The 22,478-nt window shown below is 37.3% G+C and overlaps 1 protein-coding gene across 4 annotated transcripts in view; it reads left to right on the top strand.

Annotated features, from left to right (window-relative positions):
• LOC140497550 (contactin-4-like) overlaps positions 1-22,478 on the top strand; it is a 588,779-nt gene that overhangs the window by 66,698 nt on the left and 499,603 nt on the right. For all 4 annotated transcript variants that reach the window (XM_072598641.1, XM_072598642.1, XM_072598639.1 and 1 more), the window contains exon 2: positions 2,060-2,201. In XM_072598641.1, the coding sequence (XP_072454742.1) occupies positions 2,147-2,201 (55 nt within the window). In that variant the 5' untranslated portion in view covers positions 2,060-2,146. The remainder of the gene's footprint in view (positions 1-2,059; positions 2,202-22,478) is intronic.

Genomic DNA, 22,478 nt, shown 5'->3' with positions numbered 1-22,478 from the left:
GGTCAATAACTATATTCTCGTGCTAACAATAACAATAATTAATAATAATAGTAAGCTCTTCTATGTCACCTCCAATATACCAGGCACTATACAAAGTGCTTTACAAGTATACTTCTTTATCCTCACAACAAGCCTACAATTATTCCCATTTTATATTTGAAGAAACTGAGACAAACAGAGATTACCTGCTAGAGGTAGATGGACTCAGTTTCTAGATGTTCATAGAATGTGGATTTGAATTCCGACTCTTCTATTTCCTACCAGTATGACTTTGGCCAAATTGCTTCACCTCCCTGGACCTCAGTTTCCTTATCTGTAAAAATGAAGATTCTGGAGTAGATAACCTCTGAGGTCGCTTCTAGTTAGATATGTGCTGATGTGCTTACCAACAGACTTTCAAAAAAATTATAAATGACACTCTTTTAAGCTTAACTTGCATTTTTAAAATTTTCTCCAGCATTTACTTCACTCTAAATAATCAACAAAACAAGAAATCTAGCCCTGCTTTGTAGCATTCTTCAATTTCTAAGGTGTAAATGCCCACACTGAAAATTCCCCATTGGTATCTCAGGAACCAACAGAAGCAGACTCCAGAATATCGCTGCCTAGCTCTTCAGCTACAGTCTTAAAGTAGATATCTATGAGGGTCAGCCCACACTCTGCTTCATTAACTGAAGCAAGAGGAAACTTTTAATGACTGTAAAGGCTCTGGCAAGTTCCTCCTTTCACTGGAGAGCATCTTTGTTCCAGAGCTTAGTTGAAAAGGAAGAGAGCAGCTCACTGTTCTACTGCCAACCTTTGCTCTGATTCATCACCTTAATCAGCTTCAGGGCTGTTGAGCCCACAGGACAGACCTCCCCCCCCACTAGGTAAAACAAACAGATCTTCTATTGCTTTTCATCTTCTCTTAGGTAATGGTGAAGGACTGGGGAAGAGAAATGGTGTAGGGTGGGGGTGGGAGGGGGAAGAGGTACATTTGTAGGATTGGCCATAATTCATTTTCAGTGCCTGCCTCAATTTTGTACATGGGTGACTCTGGCATACACTTCTATATAGCCTTCAACAATATAAAACACATATATGGGGGAGGGTTGTATAAGGAATTGAACAATGATTTCATTGCTGCAGGGAATGCTTGGTAAGGAAGCTACCTCCATCCATGCAGATTAGAAATTACTTTGAAATTTGTCATCTTCAGGAACTGCCTGGGACACTGAAAAGTTTAGTAATGTGAGCAAAGGACCTACAACCAGTGTGTGTCAGTGGCAGATCTTAAACTCAAATCTTCCTGATGCCAGGCCCTTATTCCAGAGGCTACATTGCCTTCTTGGGTTATTCTGGCTCACTAGGAAATCCCCAACACTCCTTTTTTGGGGGGCGGAGGAGGTAAATAAATAACTGAGAAATATAGGGACTCTCTTTACACCAAGGTGAGTAATTTTATGGTATTTCTGATACCAATTTCTTGACACTTGAAAGGGCTTTGAAAAGCTAATGCATTTGTCTGTCTTCCAATTGAATGGCACTTTAACCAATGGAGAAGTACCCACTGATCAGTACCCTCTGATCCATACTGGTTTCTCTCCCCTAATGCTCCCCTAGTGAGTTTAGATTCAGAAGACCTGATTTGAAGTCCTGCCTCCAATGTCCTCCATTTTGTTAATTTTCTTGGACTTCAGTTTTCTCATCTATAAAATGTGGGAACAAAAGCAGATAGTCTCTGACATCCTCTCCAGCTCTAAATCTATGTTATTATGACCTTAGAGAGAGTTAGACCTACAAGATTAATTGAGATAAAAGAAAGGGAGACCAAAATCCTTCATATGCATTGTTTTTAGCCTGTTTGACCTTTCCTTCCAAGAAAACATACATGTATTGTGTGTATAAATATATACACTTGTGCATGTATATGTGCATAAAACATATGTGTACATATGTTTATGTGTGTGTATCCCTTCAGGTATGAATTTCATTTAGGTTCCAGGGATAGTCTAAGCTGCTCAGAAGACAAGGCACAGGAATCCTACATTTCATTATAATGTCTCTTTCTTTTCCACAGATTAAAGGTTGTATAAAACTTAAAAGAAGCAGCCATTCTAGACACTAGTTATTGGACTTGAGCCTCCTTTGACCTCGGAAACTGAAGATGAGGTTGCTATGGGAACTCCTGGTGCTGCAATCATTCATGTTGTGCCTTGCAGGTAAAATGTCATTTTAAAACTTTTGGATTTAAAAATACCCCAGTCTCTCACACTAATTCAAAAGTGGGTCTTCACATTCAATACCACTGATAAGATCCTGAGTACATGTCACTGTGATGAGCTTTAGCTAACGCTGTTGAATACACACTCACCAAATTGATAGTCTTTTCTGGGGCTCTTTTCTGATCTTATGCCAAAAGCAAAATGTTGTGTTTTCACTCATCTATTTGTACCCAGTTAGATGTTTTAAGCTATTTTATAAGATTATTGTTGTTCCTGTCCATGCTCAATTTCACACAGATATTGGGTAATAATAGAGAAAATCTGGTGGGTAGTATAGCCATTCTGGATATCAGTAGATAGAAGACTATCCAGGAAATTATTTGCACTTTGTTTTTAGTTACTTCATTGATACAACTATTTCCTTTAGTTTGGGTAATATTTGGTGAATTTCTCTGGTTACTTTTGTCAATGGATAACTTTCTGGTTGACTTTGATTCTTGTCTTTACCTCCATAAGACAGAAAGGAGAGTTTTTGATTAAAACCTGGATTCTTATAAGATAGATAGATTGACAGATAGATAGATAGATGATAGATGATAGATGTATAGATATATAGATATCATTTCCCTTCTTAAAATCTTAAAATTCTTGTTCCCTTCTTGGTCAATTAAGGTTCTATCTTCTACTTGAAGCATTTCCTAATCCCAGGATTTATGTGTTCTGGCTACTCTCAAATTTACTTTATTAAAATAGGTGTCAAAATGTTCAGTCCCCTTACCTCTTACTTCATTCTTTTCTCTTTGTATGCAGAAAGCCTAATGCAAGACTTTGTGCATGGTAGATATTTAATAAATGTTTGATATTGTATGAGTTTTATTGGGCATTCAAGTGATAACTTCAATATTTGGACTTACTAATATTTGAACCAATACATAAAATAGGATAAGTACAAAAATACATTCCAGAGTCAAGTATGAAAATTATTTTAGGATTCTCCCTATCATCCTATGTGCACAGATCATACTATATTCAGGTCCTTGTGCTAATCACTGGGGATACAAATGAGAAAAAAAGAAAGTATCGGCCTTCATGGGGTTTACAATGTAATGGGGGAAGCAAGATATACAAAAGGAAGCTGAAAGGGGAGTGAAGCACTAGAAGGGATGATGATGAGCCTTTGGGGAAGAGATTTTTGCTCTGCTTTAGACTTAGAAGGAGAGGCAGAAGCAACTGAGAGTTCTGATGAGGTGTGAATATTGAAACTGAAGCAATTTCTATGATGATATTTCCTGGTGATGAGCTTTTCTTCAAGAAGAGGGAGAAGTATGATGAAGATGATGATGGTGATGATGGTGATGATGATGGTGATGATGATGGTGATGATGATGATGGTGATGGTGATGTTGGTGATGGTGATGATGATGATAATGATGGTGGTGGTGGTGATGATGATGATGGTGATGGTGATGTTGGTGGTAATTGTGGTGCTGCTGCTGCTAATGCTGCTACTGCTGCTGCTGCTGCTGCTGCTGCTGCTGCTGCTGGTGATGATGATGGTGGTGTTGATATTGGAGCTGGAACCAATCAAGCAGAAGACATGGTAGCAAGTGAAACCATTTAGAGATGGTTGGGTGAGGATATTAAATATCCACCATGCACAAAATCCTGCATTAGGCTTTCTGCATGGTCAGAGCTGTGATTTCATATGTCCCAAGAGTTTCCTGAGAAGAACCTCCCTATTGTCCTATAGATTCTACCCTTTCTAGTCTTTATGATTTGCCTGGGACCCTGAAAACTATAGTCAAATCACCACTGAGTCTCTGGAAAGGCATGAGACTGAACTACCCCCATAGTTCCATTCATCTTCCTTGGACTTCCCAAACCAAAGCATTTTCCCTCTATTTGTTGTTTACTTTTATTAGACTATGATCTCCTTAAGGAGAGGGCAGTTTTGGTTTTGTACTCGTGTTCCCATTATCTCCATAGGTCTCAGACTGAACTTGGTGCATAGAAAGTACGCAATTAATATTTAGAGGGTGGGAGAGTTGGAGTTTTTTTCATTCACCAGAAGGCTAATTAGCTTTTTTACACTGTCAACATGTATCAGAAGTGGGACTTGAATCCAGGTTGTCCTATTTTCCATAATGCCAAGCTCATTTTCATTAACATGAGTAAATGACATTTGTCAGGAGCAGATTATATACAATAAATGAACATGTTGATGCTGAATTTGTAAATTCCCTTTCCCAATCTGGGCTTGAAGGCAGTTTGGTGGAATGGTAAATAGAGGATGGGTTTGGCATCAGGAAGTCCTGAGTGCCAACCCCTTCTCAGATATTTACTAGCTGTGTGGGCAAGGCACTTCAAAGTTTCCTCATTTGTAAAATAGGGGTAATAATAACATTAATAACATTAATGTTATTAAGTTAGTAATAACTTCATAACATTAAGTGAATAATAGTATTCACTTAACCAGGTTTCTGTGAGAATCAAGTGAGATCACATTTTCAAAGCACTTTCTAAGTCTTAAAGAAATGACCTCATCCTTCATCTCAGACTGTGTGGTGCAGCATAGAGTCCTGGACTTGAAGGGGCAGGAATTGAGGGTAGAATACCAACTCTGCCACCAGTATATCTTGGGTAAATCTTGAGACTTCAGTTTCCTCTCCTATAAAATGAAGGGATCTGAAGAGCCTCTAATATCTTTTCCAGGTTTCAATCTATACTCCTCAACTACTATGATCTAAGCCAGTTCATACTTCCCTTGCAACATACCCATAGTTTGTTATCCTGCTTTTTCCTAAAGACCTACCATGTGGCAGAACCTCCCTTGCTTCTTCAGTATCCCATGAAATGTTCTAAATCTAAGTATGTATAAATTACAGAGCTGCATCTGAAAAGAAGATTTCCATGCTGAATATTCCCTTTTCTGATGAAATCAATGTTCAGGTTTCCTTCTTCATCACACAGTATTGTAAAGGTACAGAAAAATGAAAAGTTTACAGTCAAAGGAATACTTATTAAACTTTGTCTAAAATTCCAGTCCTAAGTATGGGAAGTTATGCAAAACTAAGCAAAGAGCTGGGCATGCATCTTTCCTAATTCCTGAGCCAAATTGTTGAGGATGCTTTATTGTGAACTTCCATTGTGAGTTTTCTACATCATATTATATTAATAATCCTTTTACATATGCCTTCTTTAGAGGAAACAAAGTCAAGCTTTAATTAATGGTTTTTGTTTTCCTGTGGTTTGTCTTGATTTTACTCATTTGCCTACTGTTTGGTCCTGTGAATTCTGAACAGCCTTTCTTCATCTGGTCACTTGATTTCATTCCTTTGTTTGAACTTCCCTTGAATGTTTTCTTGTTTTCAGTGTAGTACGTATTTGGTACCTAGTTATTTAAGAAAAAGAAGTACAGTATTACAGTGTTCTATGGTGTCCTTATTAAATCATTCTGGGGATCAGGACATGACATTCCTTCTACCACCTCTATGCCTTTGCAAAAATTGTCCCCTGCCCTTGAATGAACTCCCTTCTGTACTCTTGGAATCTCTTAACTTCTATCAGTAATCAGTTCAAGCTTCACCTCCAACAAGAGACCTTTCCTATGTAACCAAGGTCTGGTATATGAACAGAGTACTTCAGATGGCTTCACTCTATCTCTATTAGATTAATTCCCCCAGTTATTAGTGTTCCCTATTAATCATTTCTTTGTAATTATGAAGTGGATCATAGGATAGAGAGCTGAGCCTAGAGTCAAGAGAACCTGAGTTCAAATTCTGCATCAGACACTTGCTAACTGTATGACTCTGGCCAAGTCACTTAACTTCTATTTGTCTTTATCCACTGGAGAAGGAAATGGCAAACCACTCTAATATCTTTGCCAAGAAAAGACCATGGACAATATAATCCATGGTGTCATGAAGAGTCAGACGCAACTGAGCAACAACTTTTTTCTTTACAATTTCCCTCTTGCATGTATATTCCTTGAGGGCAAAGACTATTCCATTTCTGTCTGTGTATCCCCAATGTCCAAGAAAGTGCCATTCACAGCATAATCTAGGCTTAAAGATCTGACTTCACATCATGCCTCTGATGCTTACAAGCTTTGTGATCATGCTCAAGTCATTTAACCTCTGTGTGCCTCAGAAAATCCCTGATGTTATCTACTGAATCTACACTAATAGAGGGGGGTCCCCAGGCTGACACATTGACAAATACTTATCTATTAAATACTTATTGAATTGAATTAAATTGACTTTCCAATACAAGATAGTACTTCAGAAGTATAAAAGCAATACCACCAATTCCAAGGGATTAGAAAAGTTGTATGATGATAACCCCTTGATGCCATCAAGATCATTCATCATCCTGTGTGTTATCTAAGAGATAGTATGGAAGAGGAAAAATTAGAGGAGAGAAGGGGAAAAGAAGGAGGAAAAGAGGGGAGAAGAGGTGAGGGGAGGAGAGGAGAGCAGAGCAGAGCAGAGGAGAGAAGAAGAGAGAGCTTGTAGTCCTCTCTCAGTACCAAGGTGAATCACAACTAGGCTTTTGCTACATGGAGTCTAAAGATAGTCTGGTTTAGAAATCATTTTTTTTCGTTCATGGGCTGCACAATTCTCCAGCTTCCTCAATTTAAATAGTAGAGTGATTGCCCTCAGGGAATTCATCCTCTAAGGGGCTGATGAAACAGACCTACAAGATCACAAAATATAATGTGTATTCAACCATAGCATTCAGTTATGCTTTTCATTTTCTACACTAATGGAAGGTTGTAGGAGTGTGGACAATCTTAAATAATTTGCTAAGCCACGTGTAGAAGCATTCTTTTATCAAAAAAAAAAAAAAGAAACTATTTTAAATAATTTCAATAAATAACGAATTTTTCCTCCTCTTGGATAGGAAGGAAAACCCAATATCAGCTTTAGAATACTAATTTCAGTGGCAATTCACACAGTGGTAATAACTGATTGAGAATTTAAGTACACAGAGACATGCTAATGTCTGAACATATGAAGATCTCTAGGGCCCTGGAGCAGGCCTACTAACTCTTCCCCTAATTCAGCATCTCATTCCTAGACTGTGCCTTAGGCCTGAAATGCAAAGCCTCTTGTGAGGTACCCCCTCCTACATGAAGCCTTTCTTAGCATCACCGTCCATACCCATATCCTCGGTAGCACTCTCTCTCTCTTCAAATTACCTTATATTTACTTATGTGTATATGAAGCAGTGTAGTAAAGTGAATGCTTAGTGTTCTAGGCTTAAAGACCTGGCTTCACATCATGCCTCTGATGCTTACAAGCTTTGTGGTCGTGGTCAAGTCATTTAACCTCTGTGTGCCTCAGAAAATCCCTGATGCTGTCTACTGAGTCTACCCTAATAGAGGAGGTTCCCCAGGCTGACACACTGACGTAACCATCAGTCTTTCAAGTATTAATATGCTTATTGGCACACATACTATATTCCTCTCTATCACTACAACAATGAAATTACCAGTTCCTTGAGAACAAGGACTGTATAATGGGTTCTTTTTTTTTCTTTTCTCCATATCCCGAGTGCCTAGCACAGTGTTTTGATCATGGTAGTTCAGAAAATATTTATTAGCTGGAAACAATGTACTTCTCAGTTGTTCTCCATTTTAATATGGCTACATTTTCTCCTTTCTCAGAGTTTTTGATCGTTCAAGATTGCCTGTCTTATGAAAAACTGCCCCCTTCCAAAATGCAGCAAAATCTCTGCCATTGTTAACAGCTGCATCTGGCAGGAGGCAATGGGGAAGAAGTCTAGTATAATTCAAGTAAGATAGACTGTGGAATTGACAGATGATCCCAGAGAAATGAATGATGAGGAGCTCTGTGTTGAATAGTCGATCATACGTGTATAGCCTGAACTTGCAACAGGAATAATATCTTGTCAGAGGCCAGTACCTATCATCAGAGAGAATGGGTAGTCCTCCACCAGTCTTGCAAAGAAAAGAAGAGTTTCTTTAAACTTTAAAATTTTCGATATCCCAAGCATATATTCCTACTACATGGGTTTAATGTAGTGCTTAATGGGACCTCCAGTAAATATGTTGACATATATAATGCAATTCTGGAAAACATTGGGGCTCATGAATCCCAAAATTCCAGCAAAGCTCAGGCCCAGACTCCAAATGTCTTTTTTCACTGAAGCATTCCTGAGCCCCAACCGGCATGGTGAGTGCTCAGTGAAACAGGCATTACATAATCTGACTGCAAAGCAAAAATCCTCAGTGCAGCCAGCTAAACTGTTTCTATTCTGAGGATTCTTCTTTACTGTAATTTTTTTCTCTGCTTCTGTCTCCCTCCTCTCTCCAACAACTGAGAGGAAGAACTTAAGTAATAAGTGATTTAGGCCAAATAGTAAGCATAGTGTTTACTATCCTCTTGTGTGTAACAAATGTTCAAGTAATATAAGGAGAGTCTTTTCATTAGTAACTTTCATACACACAGTTATCCAAATGCCCAATAGTAGTAACCTCCTCTTTCTTTTTTTTTTTTAATTTTGCTTCACTGTATTGTTTCTCCTTCTAAAAAACTGCCCTGCTGAGCCATTTCCAATCATGTTGGAAAGTCTTCTGCTAGATAGCTGATTTCCCATTTCCCATGTGCCTTGTCACAACCATGGCCATGAAATGAAGTCTAGAATAAGAGAAAGATTTAGAAAGGAGAGAGCTAATAACTAGATTAAAAGGCAGAGAGTCAAGGGCTGAAAACTCAGGAAACATACAAGTAGTATGGGGTATTGTAGATGCCTTGGAAATAATCAAACCATGGAAAAAAGGGAGGGGGAAATCCTTGCTGAAAATAGCATAACCATTTAAAAATATCACAAGGTGGTAAAACTTTAACAGACAGCAATGCTCTTGAGAATTTATCTACAGACAGAAACCAGAAGGGATTTTAACATTTTCAATTTGCCCTCTCTCCACAACCTCATGCAGACATACATGGCATACTGATAAACTTTAGCTTATTATGACCATTGTACATACTAAAGACTTTTCACAGAGAGAAAACATTAACAGCTTCATTACTTATACCCATCCAAGCCAATGGTTATCTATATTTTTCCAACTTAACTTAGCATGTATTACATCTGGAAAAATCTGCAACTTTCTGTTGTATCAAGCCAGGTAAGTTGGAAACTAGGAAAATAGATGAATCAAGCCAAACAGAGTCATGAGTCCTCCAGATTCCATTGGTGAGGTGTGTTGGGATGCAAATTTGTGCCACAAGGCTATGATCTCAAAGCTGCTAGTGTAGAGAGTGTTAATAGTGGCCCAGCATGCTGGAAGATGCTATCTTTGCTAAGTATATCATCTTCATCTCAGTCCCTGCACTGCCCTAAGATTACTATTTACTCTTCTTCTGGGCTCTGTGATTTTCCTTGATTCAGTCTCTGTTCAGGCAAGAGAGGCATGTTGTCTATGTTTCATGTCACAGATATGGGTCAAAGACAAAGCTGGAAAACATCTTAGCAATCAGCTAGCCCAACCTCCTCATTTAAAAGGTGTTGGGAGGTTATGTGACTTCCTCAGTGTCACATACTATGTCAGAGGTAGGATTTGAACCCAGGTCCTCTACCTCCAGGGTCTGTGTCCTTTCCATTGCTATCACTGTGTCACATACAGCAAACTGGCCTGATTGTCTCATGCCTTGTACTTCAGAGGGTTCTCCACTGGTATGGTAGTTAGGTAGGAGTAACTGTAATAATACTGATACTTTAAAACAGCACTTTAAGCCACTTCCTGAAAAGAAAATGGTAAATAGAATTATCCTTAATCTCATTTTATACATGCTTCAGTAGAAGTCTCGGTAAGGACAAACGGTTTATTAATTATCACATCCTTAGTATGTGCTCAAGATGAGATTCAAAACCTGGTCTCTGGACACCAATTCTATACCACATGTAGGCAAGTTTCCCCTGATCAATTTGATGAACTTATCTCTTTTCCTAGAGTACAGATATGACTGCTGGCATTTTATTAATTGTACCCTCTGCTGACAAATAAAAATAAATACATTGGTGAGAACTCATGGAATAGTTTTGAGTAGGTATGGACCAGTAGCTAATATCAAACCTAAGCAATCTTGCCAAGGGGATCTATTTGTAAGCGAGTGTTGGAGACAAGGGTTTCCAGGCTTTCACAGAGATATAGAGTGACTCCAGAAGAAACTGAGTGGGAAGAGATAGTGAGGCCAACAGTTAATGCTAAAAAAAAGATATGAGATGTTCAAATCCACCCACAGTCTTCATGTCAACCCATTACCACCATTATTGAGGAATCAGAAGCAAGATTGGAGTTGACTATCTGATGACATTTTTTTCTCAAGAGATGTCTGTCCCTTTTGTGACATTTTTCCTTCTTTTTCTCCTCAAAGAGTGCCCTCTGTATTTAAATCAGATTTCACCCACTTAAAATATTACAGGGAAAGGAGAAGAATGGCAAAATGTGGTTTACCCTTAGACCTAGACTTCCCTAGGGATATTCCAGCTTAGATTATTCCTGAATGGCAGAGGTAAAGAGAAGCATTTATGGTGAGTCAAGAGGTAGGAGTACTGTTTGGGCAAGAATGTGTGATTTGTTTGTAATTGTACTGTTTTACAGTTACACAGCTTCCTTTGGCAAAAACAAAGGAAGGCTGCAGCCTTGATGTAATCTGGCACACTAATACTCTAATGACCTTTCTTCAAATGTTCTTCAGAACCAAAGTCCCCGGTGTGAACTCCTTTCCTAAGTCACTCAATTACTTTGTACAATGGTTCTCTTACGTTAAATTCCATTCCATTCTATTTTAATCCAATATATCCATGGGTATATATACATATTTAACAATATATATATAGTACATATGTATATGTATAATGTGCATATAAACATGTTTTATTGATGCCTTTTCTTATTTTACAACACCATAATTTCCCCCCAGTATTCTTTTCTCCCTCCACCACCAAAAGCCACCCCATGTAACAAATGGTATTTCAAAAAAGACCAAAAAGAGGAAAAAGAGAGGAAAAGAGGTATAACTTGTCAATGCATTAAAAAAGAAATCTGAAAATATGTACATTTGTGCACCTCCCACCTTTGCATTGGGTTAGGAAACTCTTCTTATATCTCTTCTTTTAAGCCATATTTGCCTTTTATAACTTTTCAACATTGACTTTTGATTATGTGTTCTTCTCTGTGTGTGTTATTGTCCTTTGCATTTGCATTGCCACAATCATTAAGCATATTGCTTTCCTGGTTTTGTTCACTTCATTCTGCATCTGTTAGTTCCTGAAGGTTTTACTGCGCAGTCACCTAGGAGTGGGGGAATAAAGTTTGAAATTAAATGATTGAAATGCAGGTAGAAAGGAAAAATGTGATTGATACTACAGAGGTAGAATCAATGGAATTTGGAAAGTGAGTGCCATGAGGGGAGGGGTTGTATAAAGATAGAAAGAAAAACCAAAGCTTAATCTAAATTTTTAAATGTGGGTGATTGATAAAGTGAGTATATCATTAACCATCAAGAGAGATTAGTTAGAGGTAGAGACTTGATTTCTTTTGTATCTAGATATGGGATAGTGGTGGGGTAGGATTGGACACATGCAGGTTTAAACCTGTTGAGATTCTTGATCATTACCTCGGACGCTCAGATAGAGACATAGAGAAGTCATAAAATCAGCAACTTGCCATGACCATGTTATCAACTCAATCCTTGATCAACACCACCTACTTTAGCCTCTTTTCCCCAAACTCCTCTCACAGAGGGCAGAAACTGAATTCTGCTCCTTCTGCTTTGCATCCGCTATTCTGCCCAGCTTCATCTCCATTGAACAAGATGCCCTGTGCAGGTTGTCCCCCGGTGTCTTCCCCCTCCTACTTCTTTTATTTATAGTATACTTTCATCAGATTGCAAACTCCTTGAAGGCAGGGACCGTCTTCCTTTTGATTAATTGTATCCCCAGAATTTAGCACAGTGTCTGGTACACAGTGGATGCTTAATAAATGCTTATTGAGTTGGATCAGAGGAGACAATGAAAAGAAAAGATCTGCAAGAGTTACAGTGCGGATATTACAACTGGAAAAATTGTCTGTAACCAAGCTACCTGAATATATAAATATATAAAAAGAAACCACAGATACTGGGAAAAACCAAAAGGGAAGAGACATCATCTCAAATACACAAAAAGGGTATAAATGCAAATGTGCACATAGAGTTTCATCTACTTAATTTTTTTTAATCAATGTAAACTCTCTGATTCCAACTCCATTACCTCCAGTTAAATGACATGTATACCAGAAGCAAATTAACATGCCAGAAAGGTGCTTGTACTGTTGGTGAAGAAACTCATGTCAAAACAAAAATGTTTGGATAAATCTGAGTTGAAGAAGCAAGGAACAGAGTAACAACTTTGAAGAAGCATGAACGGTTCGGCTGAGAGTCTATAGAATTGCAGTTACCCAAAAGACACATTTCTAAAAGACTGAAAGCTTTGAATTTACTCTTACCTGCACTGTTGGAACTGCTTTTAGATCAAGACTTGGAAATTCATACAGCTCTAAAGAGGGTAATCTACTATCAGATTACAGCATGGGTGATGAGCAGTACCTGAACAGGAGAAGAGAGAGGGAATCATTCTGAGGAATTTTTTAAAACTTTTGAGTAACTGATCAAATATTTTGTTAATTTACATTACATACATTAACATGTGTACATGCACATGAGAGGATTCAGCTTATTCATGTATGTATATATAAATATACATATATTTGGATATAAAATATATGCCTTTGTATAAAATGGCTGTATAAATTATACGCAAGTATTTGGGAAAAATGTTTGCAATAATTTCTTCTCATTTCTCCTACTTGTGTAATGTTAATAAGTATTATTGGACAGAATATACTCATACATATATGCATTATATGCTTACAATGCATATATATATGTAGATTAATGTATCTTCATTCACATTGTCCATATATAAGTAATATTTTCTTTGCTGGTATTGGTTTCATCTGACTAAAGAGAGGACATCTCTATCAAGGGAATATTTCCTTGAAATACTAATGGTTCTTCATCATCATCAACAACGTCATTATCACCAACAAAATCAAAATCATCATCAACAACATCATCACCACCACCATCATCAACAACAGCATTGCCATCATCAACATCACCGTCACCATCATGATGACCATCATCATTTTCATCACCACCATAATTGACATTTACATAGCACGTCAGGCTTTGCAATGAGCTTTGCCTAAAGTGAGTCACTTTATGCCTATAAGGTATGCTGAGACAAGTATTTTTATCCTCATTTTATGAAGAGAGCTAAAGCTTAGAGAGATCAAGTGACTTGTTCACATTCACGATTACAGTTGTTGTTCTGTTGCTTCAATCATGCCTGATGCTTTGTGACCCCATTTGGGGCTTTCTTGACAAAGACGCTGGAGAGCTTTGCTTGTTCTTCTCCAGCTCATTTTATAAATGAGGAACTGGGAAAGACAAAGTTAAGTGGCTTGCCCAGGGCCGCACAGCTAGTTAGTGTCTGAAAGATGTGTCTTTCTGACTCTAGATCCAGTATTCTATCCATTATGGAACCTAGATATCCTAGGTGTAAGCAGGAGGCTTCAAACTTTGATTCTATTGCTTCCAAATCCAGAGTTCTCTATATTATGCCATGATTCTTCACTCCCTACTGTCCACAGAGAGTGCAAAAATTGGATCCTGCAAAGACCGTGCAGCAGAGTCTTTGATTTACAAACTTGGTTTATTTCATTTCTGCCAAGTTCTTTTTCAGATTGTTGATTTCAAATTCGTACTGCCAAACTGCAGGGGAATTTCCAAACACAGCACCTTAAAGGTAACCCTGTACAGTGGAAAGGACGCTGAACGTGGGGTCCAGACTGACTTGATTTGGATTCTAACTCTGATTCTGACTGTGTGATTAGGGCTTAATTTCTAGGGCTTAGTTTCTTCCTCCATAAAATGGGGGTACTAATATTCTTATGAGGTACCCACCTGAAAATGTTAAGGCTTTCATGTTGAATGGTATTTTGCACACTTTTTAAAGTACTGTATGAATCTACAAATGTCAATTCATTTTATTTCCTTGTGATTTGCTACCATCCATATGCAATGATGAATGAAGCCCTGGGCTAAAGATTTCCCGCTGTAACCATCATGAGGACAAGGTCCTTCCCTTCTGTATTTTCTTCATTGTTTCTAAGTTTATTCAAGCAGGGCAAACCTTGAGGTAGAATGAGAAAGGAGAATGAAATTGGACTTTCTATGATAGTCCTTATCGTTTGTGCTTCCTATTATGAATGAAATCAAATATGAAATTTTCTGACTCCAAAATTTCCCTTTTAAATCCTCGGCTTTGATTTCTGGTAGTTCCCATCAGGAGGATAGAAGGAAAAGACCACCAGCTCTGGAGTCGGAGGTCATTCCTTCAAATCCTGCCTGTGATGTTTGTTACCTATGTGAGTTTCCTCATCTATAATGCCAAAGATTTAGATTAATTAAACTCTGAGGTCCTTTCCAGCTCCAAATTCGTGATTGTGTGAGACTGATCTTATGATTAGGAAATAGGTCACTCATAGGTACAGATAGGGATAAATGAAGAGGACATATGGTATGTCCTAGTTACTGAAGTGGGTCTCTCTCCTCTAGGAATGAGCAAAGTCTTACTGGAGAGCTTAGAAATGCACCTCTGAGGATAAATCAGGAGCACTGGAATGCCTTTGATTTGTTCTCAGGTTCTTTATGACCTAGACTAGGCATGATCACACAAGCAGGGACCACACAGAGAGGCAAGGAAAAATGCAAAAATTGTACATATTCCTATCTTTTCCTCTTCCTTCTCCTCCCCCACTTTTTTCATTTTCCCTATTCTTCCTATTTTCATTTCCTCTTCTTTCTTTTCCACATTTTAAGTTATGATATATTACCTAGGCTTAGACATGATAATTCCAAATCTTTCCTATAATACAGATATTTACTCCTTAAAAGTAGTGCCTCTATTAACCCCCAAAACCAAGGATTTGTTTATATTTAGTTTTCTTGTAATAATATTTCTTATTTCCATGCATACTCCCTTCCAATTATATAGAATGTCTGTTATTCCATGAAAGAAATATGTGAAATTTCCAGAGTTGGCCAATAGATATTTTCCCCCTTTTCATGTGGGATATCAACAGGTCCCAAAGACAAAAACAAAATTAAAATTAATTCATATTTTTGTCAAGAAAAATGAACAAAAAGGCAAAAATTATCTTGGTCAATTACCCTTCCCTCTTTTCCCCCATCTTGGTGTGGGATTCTTTGTAAAATTCTGTGAAGTTATGGATATAGGATTTAGACTGGACAACATAACATTTATACATAAGCTACAATTTGAAAGCTTGAAAAAAACCAAAATAAATTCCTTCCTTTTTCTTTTTAGCAATGAGTACAGATAAATTTTTGGTTGTCTTCTATTTCCTGTTTGAGTGATTTTATGGCAGCATTACAGAACTGACAGGAGAATAGTTTGGATTGCCTTTAAGAAATTATACAGTACTTCTAATAACTCCAATTTTCCCCTGAAAGCAAGGCCCAAAGAGATGCAATAGAAAAGATATGGAATTTGGAGTCATAGGAACTGAGTTTGAATCTCAACTCAATGAATTTCTACCTGTATGATTCTGGGCCTCAATGTCTTCATCTGTAAGACTTGGAGATTGCAATGATGGTCTCTAAGTTCCTTTCCATATCTAGATCTATGATTATGTGATCCTATTCCTCCAAGGATGTTGTATGACTATGAATCATGGGATGCCATATTTTCTGAAATAAAATGAAATTAATGACCAACCAAGAGGTACGGATCAAACAAGAGGTAATGGAAAGGCACATGATAGATGTGAGAAGAGTGCAACATGTTACAACAAAAAAATGCAATAAAGATATATATATTTGTGTAGATATGGATATGATGCTATCAAAGAAATGTATAATTGAGGAGAAAAGATGATCCAGGCATTAAGTGAGTATTATAATTTGAATTATAGAGAATAGGAAAGAGAAAGGTGGCAAGGGAAATGAGAAGATGAAAGAACTGAGAAGAAAATGAAAAAGACATAAGATATAACCGAAGAAAGTCCATCTACTTTAATAGTATCCATACAATGTCAAGAAAACAAAATGAAGGCCTCCAGCCCACTCCTATCCCACTAGGTGGGTACCATGTTGTAGATCTTTGGGCAGATATGAATAATATCACATAAGAGAAGAAGGCAAAGATGGGCTATAATCTGCCCAATTGAAAAAATGACCAACATGAATGAGATCAGAGATCCTTTGAAGTATCTAGAATGTGAACTGCAAATTGCCTTGGCATCTATTCTTTATTTTGAATATTTTTGAAGCACGTTTAGATTCACTGACATGTAAAGGTATAATAGCTTAGCTGTTAGTAGGCATTCCCTGTCATTATTCTAATAAACCCCACACTTTCAGAAGTGCACACCTTTGGAGTACAATTCATCCTTAGGCAGCCCCAAAGCAAATGATTCCATTTACCCACAAAGATAATGGCTGCTTAGACAAGCAGAAAAGGTCTGAGTTCATTTTCAACTTATTTTTCCCCCTTTAACTCAGGCTTACAATAAGGAGACTGGTTTTCAAAAAATAACCACAAAAATGTTTCAACCACTTAAACTTAAGACTTCAATTCATTGGTTGGGTGAATCACAAAGTGCCCCACTGCCACCATATGCCACACAGCTCCTTTATAAAATGTATGTTTCATTAAAAATGGCAGATATAAGCACTTAAGATTTCTGTGATATAGCAGAGAAACAGGCCCTGTTAACTTCCTCAAGCAGTCAATAATGGGCACCATTTATATGTAGGCTGTCTATGGAGTACCAGGCAAATAAGAAAGGAAAACTCAAGGCTGTGCATTCTCTGTTAGACACTATTACTCTAGGCTGTGGGAAGAGAAGGCTGTGTGTGCAGAGTCACAAGAGAATAATTGGCTAATCTAGCTGCTTTATGTAAAAGGAGACATGGAAGCATTTGTCTAATGTTAGCAGTTTCAAATCAACCATCCATATAGGATCAGGCATTGGAAACCTCCTCAAGCTTTCTCATTCACTTTTATAGTATGCCAAGAGAGTAAGAATAGGAAAAAATGCTTGGAATTTTCTTTGTAACATCTTTTAATTTAAAATTTCCAAGAATTCCCCTTTTTTCTTTCTTTTTCTGTCTCTGCATTTCTCTCTGTCTCTGTGTCACTGTGTATGTCTCTCTCTCTGTGTGTCTCTCTATCTCTGTCTCTTTGTCTCTCCCCACATACATACAAATGTATATAAATACATATGTATATGTACATATATACATACACACATATACTATTTGTATGTGAGTACTGAGCACTTGGGATTCAGATTTTTAAAAGCAAGCAAGGAGCCCATTTTCTTATAAGGAAAAGCAATAAATACAGAGTAGGAGTGACCCAGGAGGGGTGTTTTGGTCAGGAAAGTCACATGGATTTTGAATGAAGGCACAGAAACATCAAACAGCAAGCCTGTTCCAGAAATAGTCATGTTGATTTGATTAATATTCTCAGAGGAAGTGGCAAAAGTAGATAGCATAGCAGAAAATTAACCTTTTCCTACAATGAAACTTAGCATCTGGGGCCTGTTATATATAGCAGGGTACAGACCCCAAGTTTCACTGTATATGTGTGTGTGTGTGTGTGTGCATGTATGTGTGTATAAAATGTAGATGTGTCACAAATGCTATATGTAGTAATAGAGTATACGTATAATATATAGATTACATAATATAGTGTATATAGTATATGCATGTACTGTGTACATGTTTTATTGAACAGATATGTATATATGTGTGTATATGAAATATACATGCAGACACACATATATAAATTTTCATGAAGCAGGAACTGGATCTGTGATATTAGTGCAGGAAATGCAGGAAATTTCCTTGCAGTGTGACTCACCACTTTCTCTTTACTCTTAAACATTTGGCTACCCTACTAAGAGATGAATTGGCTTATCACGTAGTCAGAAAGTGTCAGAAATGGGACTTGAACTTAGGATTTTCTGATTCTGAGGTCAATTCAACATCCATTGTGCCACACTGCATTTCTTATTTTCCATGTTATAATCCTAAATATTAGGAGAGTTCATGAGAGACAGACCACAGTTTAAATCCTGTCTTTTGCTTTTTCCAAAGCCAGATGGTCAATTTGTTTCATGATCTTTCGCATTCCTGGATCAGATGCAAATGTTTTCAGTTTTCTAAAGTAGGTCCAAGATCTTTGTCATTAGAATTACTTAAACTGCCATGAGATTCATAATATATTTTGAAAAGAGGAGCATCTGTATATGGTGGGGGATGGAGGGGAACAGGTAAATACATATATAGATGGATAAAATTTCCAAGAATTCCCTTTTTTTCTTTCTTTTTCTGTATCTGCATTTCTCTCTGTCTCTGTGTCTCTCTGTGTGTCTCTCTATCTCTGTCTCTTTGCCTCTCCCCACATACATACAAATGTATATAAATACATATGTATATATACATATATACCTACACACATGTACTATTTGTATGTGAGTGCTGTTGATGCTAGTTAAAGCTGGCTGTGGTACTAATTAAAGAGAGGACATGCAAAGACAATACTCCTGTCATTTAAATTTGGTTTTTATATTTTTCTGAGCAGATTTATCTCTTCCCTGCCCTGCTATTTATTCTTTGCTTAAGCCACTATACCAATCAGTTTGAATTTTCTAAGTGTACATACCAGATGTGTTTATATGATGCCAGAATATTTGGATGAAGAGTAAGTCAGCTGGGTGTTTTGTCCAAGCAATATCAGATATATCTGGAAACATCTGGATGTTTGGCATTGTGTAGACCAGAGCCCCAGGTGTCTGACTGAATTTTTCACTTTTCATCTGGATTATTGGGTCTTATCAGTATTTCAAGATTCAAGGTACCTCAGAGGACTATGGCTTACAGTACAACTTCTGGTCAAATAAATTAAGATTCTTGTAAATTGCTTTTGTTTTGTATTCAAAGTAAACTTTCACATGAAATGAATTAGTTTGATAGCATTATTTTCCCTGCTTAATTTTTGGCTTTTAATGTAGCATATTATCAGAGAACTACATTTCGCTGAAGTAACAATGAACAAAATTCCTGAGAAATTAATTTTATTGACGCCATAAAAAACACTTAGTTCGTTTAGTAGGAATCCATACAAGTCATTCATGTTGTAGCACTCTTTACAAGCAGGTAAACAAAGTACAAACAACTGCTCTAAATTCTCAGTAGATCTATTCTGAGCAGGACTGAACTAGGAAAAAAACTGCCCTTATTTCTCAAAACCAAAACAGATGTGTATGTATCAAAATAAGTATTAATCTTACTCCTTCCTATTTCCTTACTTCTTTTTTGCCTCTACTAGTAAAGACATAGAATAACTTTTTTTCCTTCTTAAGTGTGAAAGCACAATTCTAAGATCTTACTGCCCCAAAGCATCTAAACTAGTCTTATTCTTATTATAGGAGTCCCTGGCAAGTGGTTTGCCTTGCTCTTCCCCAAAGTGCCCCATTATCCAGTGCTCCACTGTTTTATAAAGCACACTGTTCCATTGTTGGATAGTCCCAATTGTCAAAAGTTTTTTTCTTTCTTTTGGACTGAAATCTGCGAGGATTTAACTTTCCAATATTATTTCCTTCTTCCACATGACAGTCCTGAAAATACTTTCAGACACCTGCTTAGTTGCTCCTTAGGTCTCCTGTTCTCTAAGTAGTAGGGCTTTATTTCCCCAACTATTCCTTATGTGGGATTCCATTCTTTCAACATCTACCCCTTGACTACATTCCGATTAAAATGTGGAAGCCAGGGTTGGATGAATAACCAGCAAAGAAGACAGTGAGTCAATTGCTTTCTTTGTCTCTATGTTAATTGCATGAGCTTTCTTAGCAGTCATTTTGCATTGTTGACTCTTAACACATGAGTTTGTTTCCCTGGCTATGTGTGATCAAGTCCTTCTGTTAAGTACCAAGATAATCTTTGCTAAAGGGGGCTGGCTCTATATTGTGAAAGGTGGAGTGATCACAGGTTACAAGTTTGGAACTACCCCTAAGGAAGTCATTACTTATTGATATCACTTTGGAAATGGCTATCACTAAATCATCAAAATCATTTATTAAATGCCAGCAGCTATGAATGACATTATAGTCAGTGCTTCACACAAAGGGGGATGACATAGACTATCCCTTCTAGCAATTTACAGGGAGAATATCTCTTACTATGAACATAAATGCCTTCAGTTGAAAAGCTATAGTTATATCCATGTCCATATCTCTATTTCTCTATCTCTTTCTCATTCTCTTAATATAATCCATAGATGAAATAGTGAATTCATATAAAGAAAATACACAATATTATGTTATAATATTTGTAATGTAAATCTTAAGGGTTTATTGTCTTCCCCAACCATGTGCTGAGCATTTAGGATTTAAATTTTTAAAAGTAGCAAGATGCTTGCACATATTGGGCATGCAATATACAATCAACAGATATACGTATATACCTAGTCATCCTCTATAGAGGCATCTTTTTCAATTACCTATTGGTATTGAATATGTATTATTCTAAGTTTTGAAGTAGCTATCAAAGTAATAACCTGCATGTAGCATTAGATATACCAGTATCTTTTTTTGAGAATACACAATATAGAAAACTTCACTATTTGTGTTCCTTTAAAAATTGACTTACATATGAATTAATTTCCTTAAACATCATTTGTTGCCATGGTTGTTTTGGATCAAACAAACAGATCTGCCATTTTTTTTTTCATTATGAGGGAGGTTGAAGTGAAGAAACCATCTCTACTAAGGTAAGCTTAGCTCCTGCTCTGGAACTTCTGAAAGAGTGAATGAAAAATCATTTATTAAGTTCTTACTGTGTATGAAGAACTATGCTAAGGACTAGACCTACAAATAGATAGAGGTACATAATCCTTGCCCTCAAGGATCTCATGCTTAATTGGAGAGGACAACAAAGAAAAGTTGGAAAGGCTCAAAATGGTCCAGTGGTTGAGTAGATGGCAAGACCTCAAGGTTTTTAGGCTCTATAAATAGGTAAGATGATAGTGCTAAAGGATCACAGGACTCAAAGGCAAGGAAACTAGTAAGACCTGGAGGATATTAGGAGGAAATAGCAGGGAATTTAGTAAAATCTGGTGGTCCTCTACGTTTTTGGAAAGAATGGAGTTGATGATTCCTATATCAGCTTTTCTGGCTGTGAGCAGTTCAGCAGCTCAGATGAAGGAAGAAGGCAAAAGCAGCCTCTGCCTTTTGTGATAGTAAAATACAACTGAGGACATCCACAGACTAATTGGTGCACCCCACATTGTGGAGGCCTCCTCCCTTTCCCTTGACCTCAGGAGAGTACTGTAACAATAAGTACCCCGACATACACGGGGGAGCCTGCTATCACATGTTCTTGGATCTGCATTCATAAAAGGAAAGGCAGCTTTTGAGGGGTTAATAATCTTCTCTAATCAATATCATTCACTTAGGGTCAGGAAATCAACAGACAGTGCTTCCCAACTGGTCTGACATAAGCAATACATACCACAAATCAATAGACAGGTCCAACTGTCTGACCATAGTTGACAGAGAGGGAAGTAGCAACATCTGGGTTTTCAAAACTGGGGAGCTCCTTAGTGGCTTCCCAGAGTCTCATCTGGCACACAAACCTTCTTCCAGAAACTAAGCCCCAAAGTAAAACCTCACTCTCAGAATATTTATACCATTTTTAGAGCCAGAGGGCATCCTGACCCTTGAGAATCAGTGCCTCCTTAAAAAAAGGTGTGGGCCTTTCTACAAATCTTCCCTAATTCAACTCCCCTTAATGGGTGGGCCCATTAATGGATGGAGAAGATCTTTAATGGCATTAATAATAAAAATACATATACAGTTTCTAGTTTAAAAAAACTCTTGTTTCTATGACTTTATTCCTAATTAAGAATCTTGGTTGATAGAGGCAAGATTCAGTCAGAGGCATTATACTTCTTAATTATACTAAAACAAAAACAGCAAAAGATGTTACTTTGCTTGCCTTTACAAATACCACTGGAACAGTGGTATTAAACTCAGGTAAAAATGGATTCTTGAAGGCCACATATGAGCTTAGAAAACCACAAATTAACATTATCTGTGGTGTATCA

Source organism: Notamacropus eugenii, chromosome 3, assembly GCF_028372415.1.
Source record: "Notamacropus eugenii isolate mMacEug1 chromosome 3, mMacEug1.pri_v2, whole genome shotgun sequence".
NCBI lineage: Eukaryota > Metazoa > Chordata > Mammalia > Diprotodontia > Macropodidae > Notamacropus > Notamacropus eugenii.
This window is presented reverse-complemented; position numbering and strand designations above follow the sequence as displayed.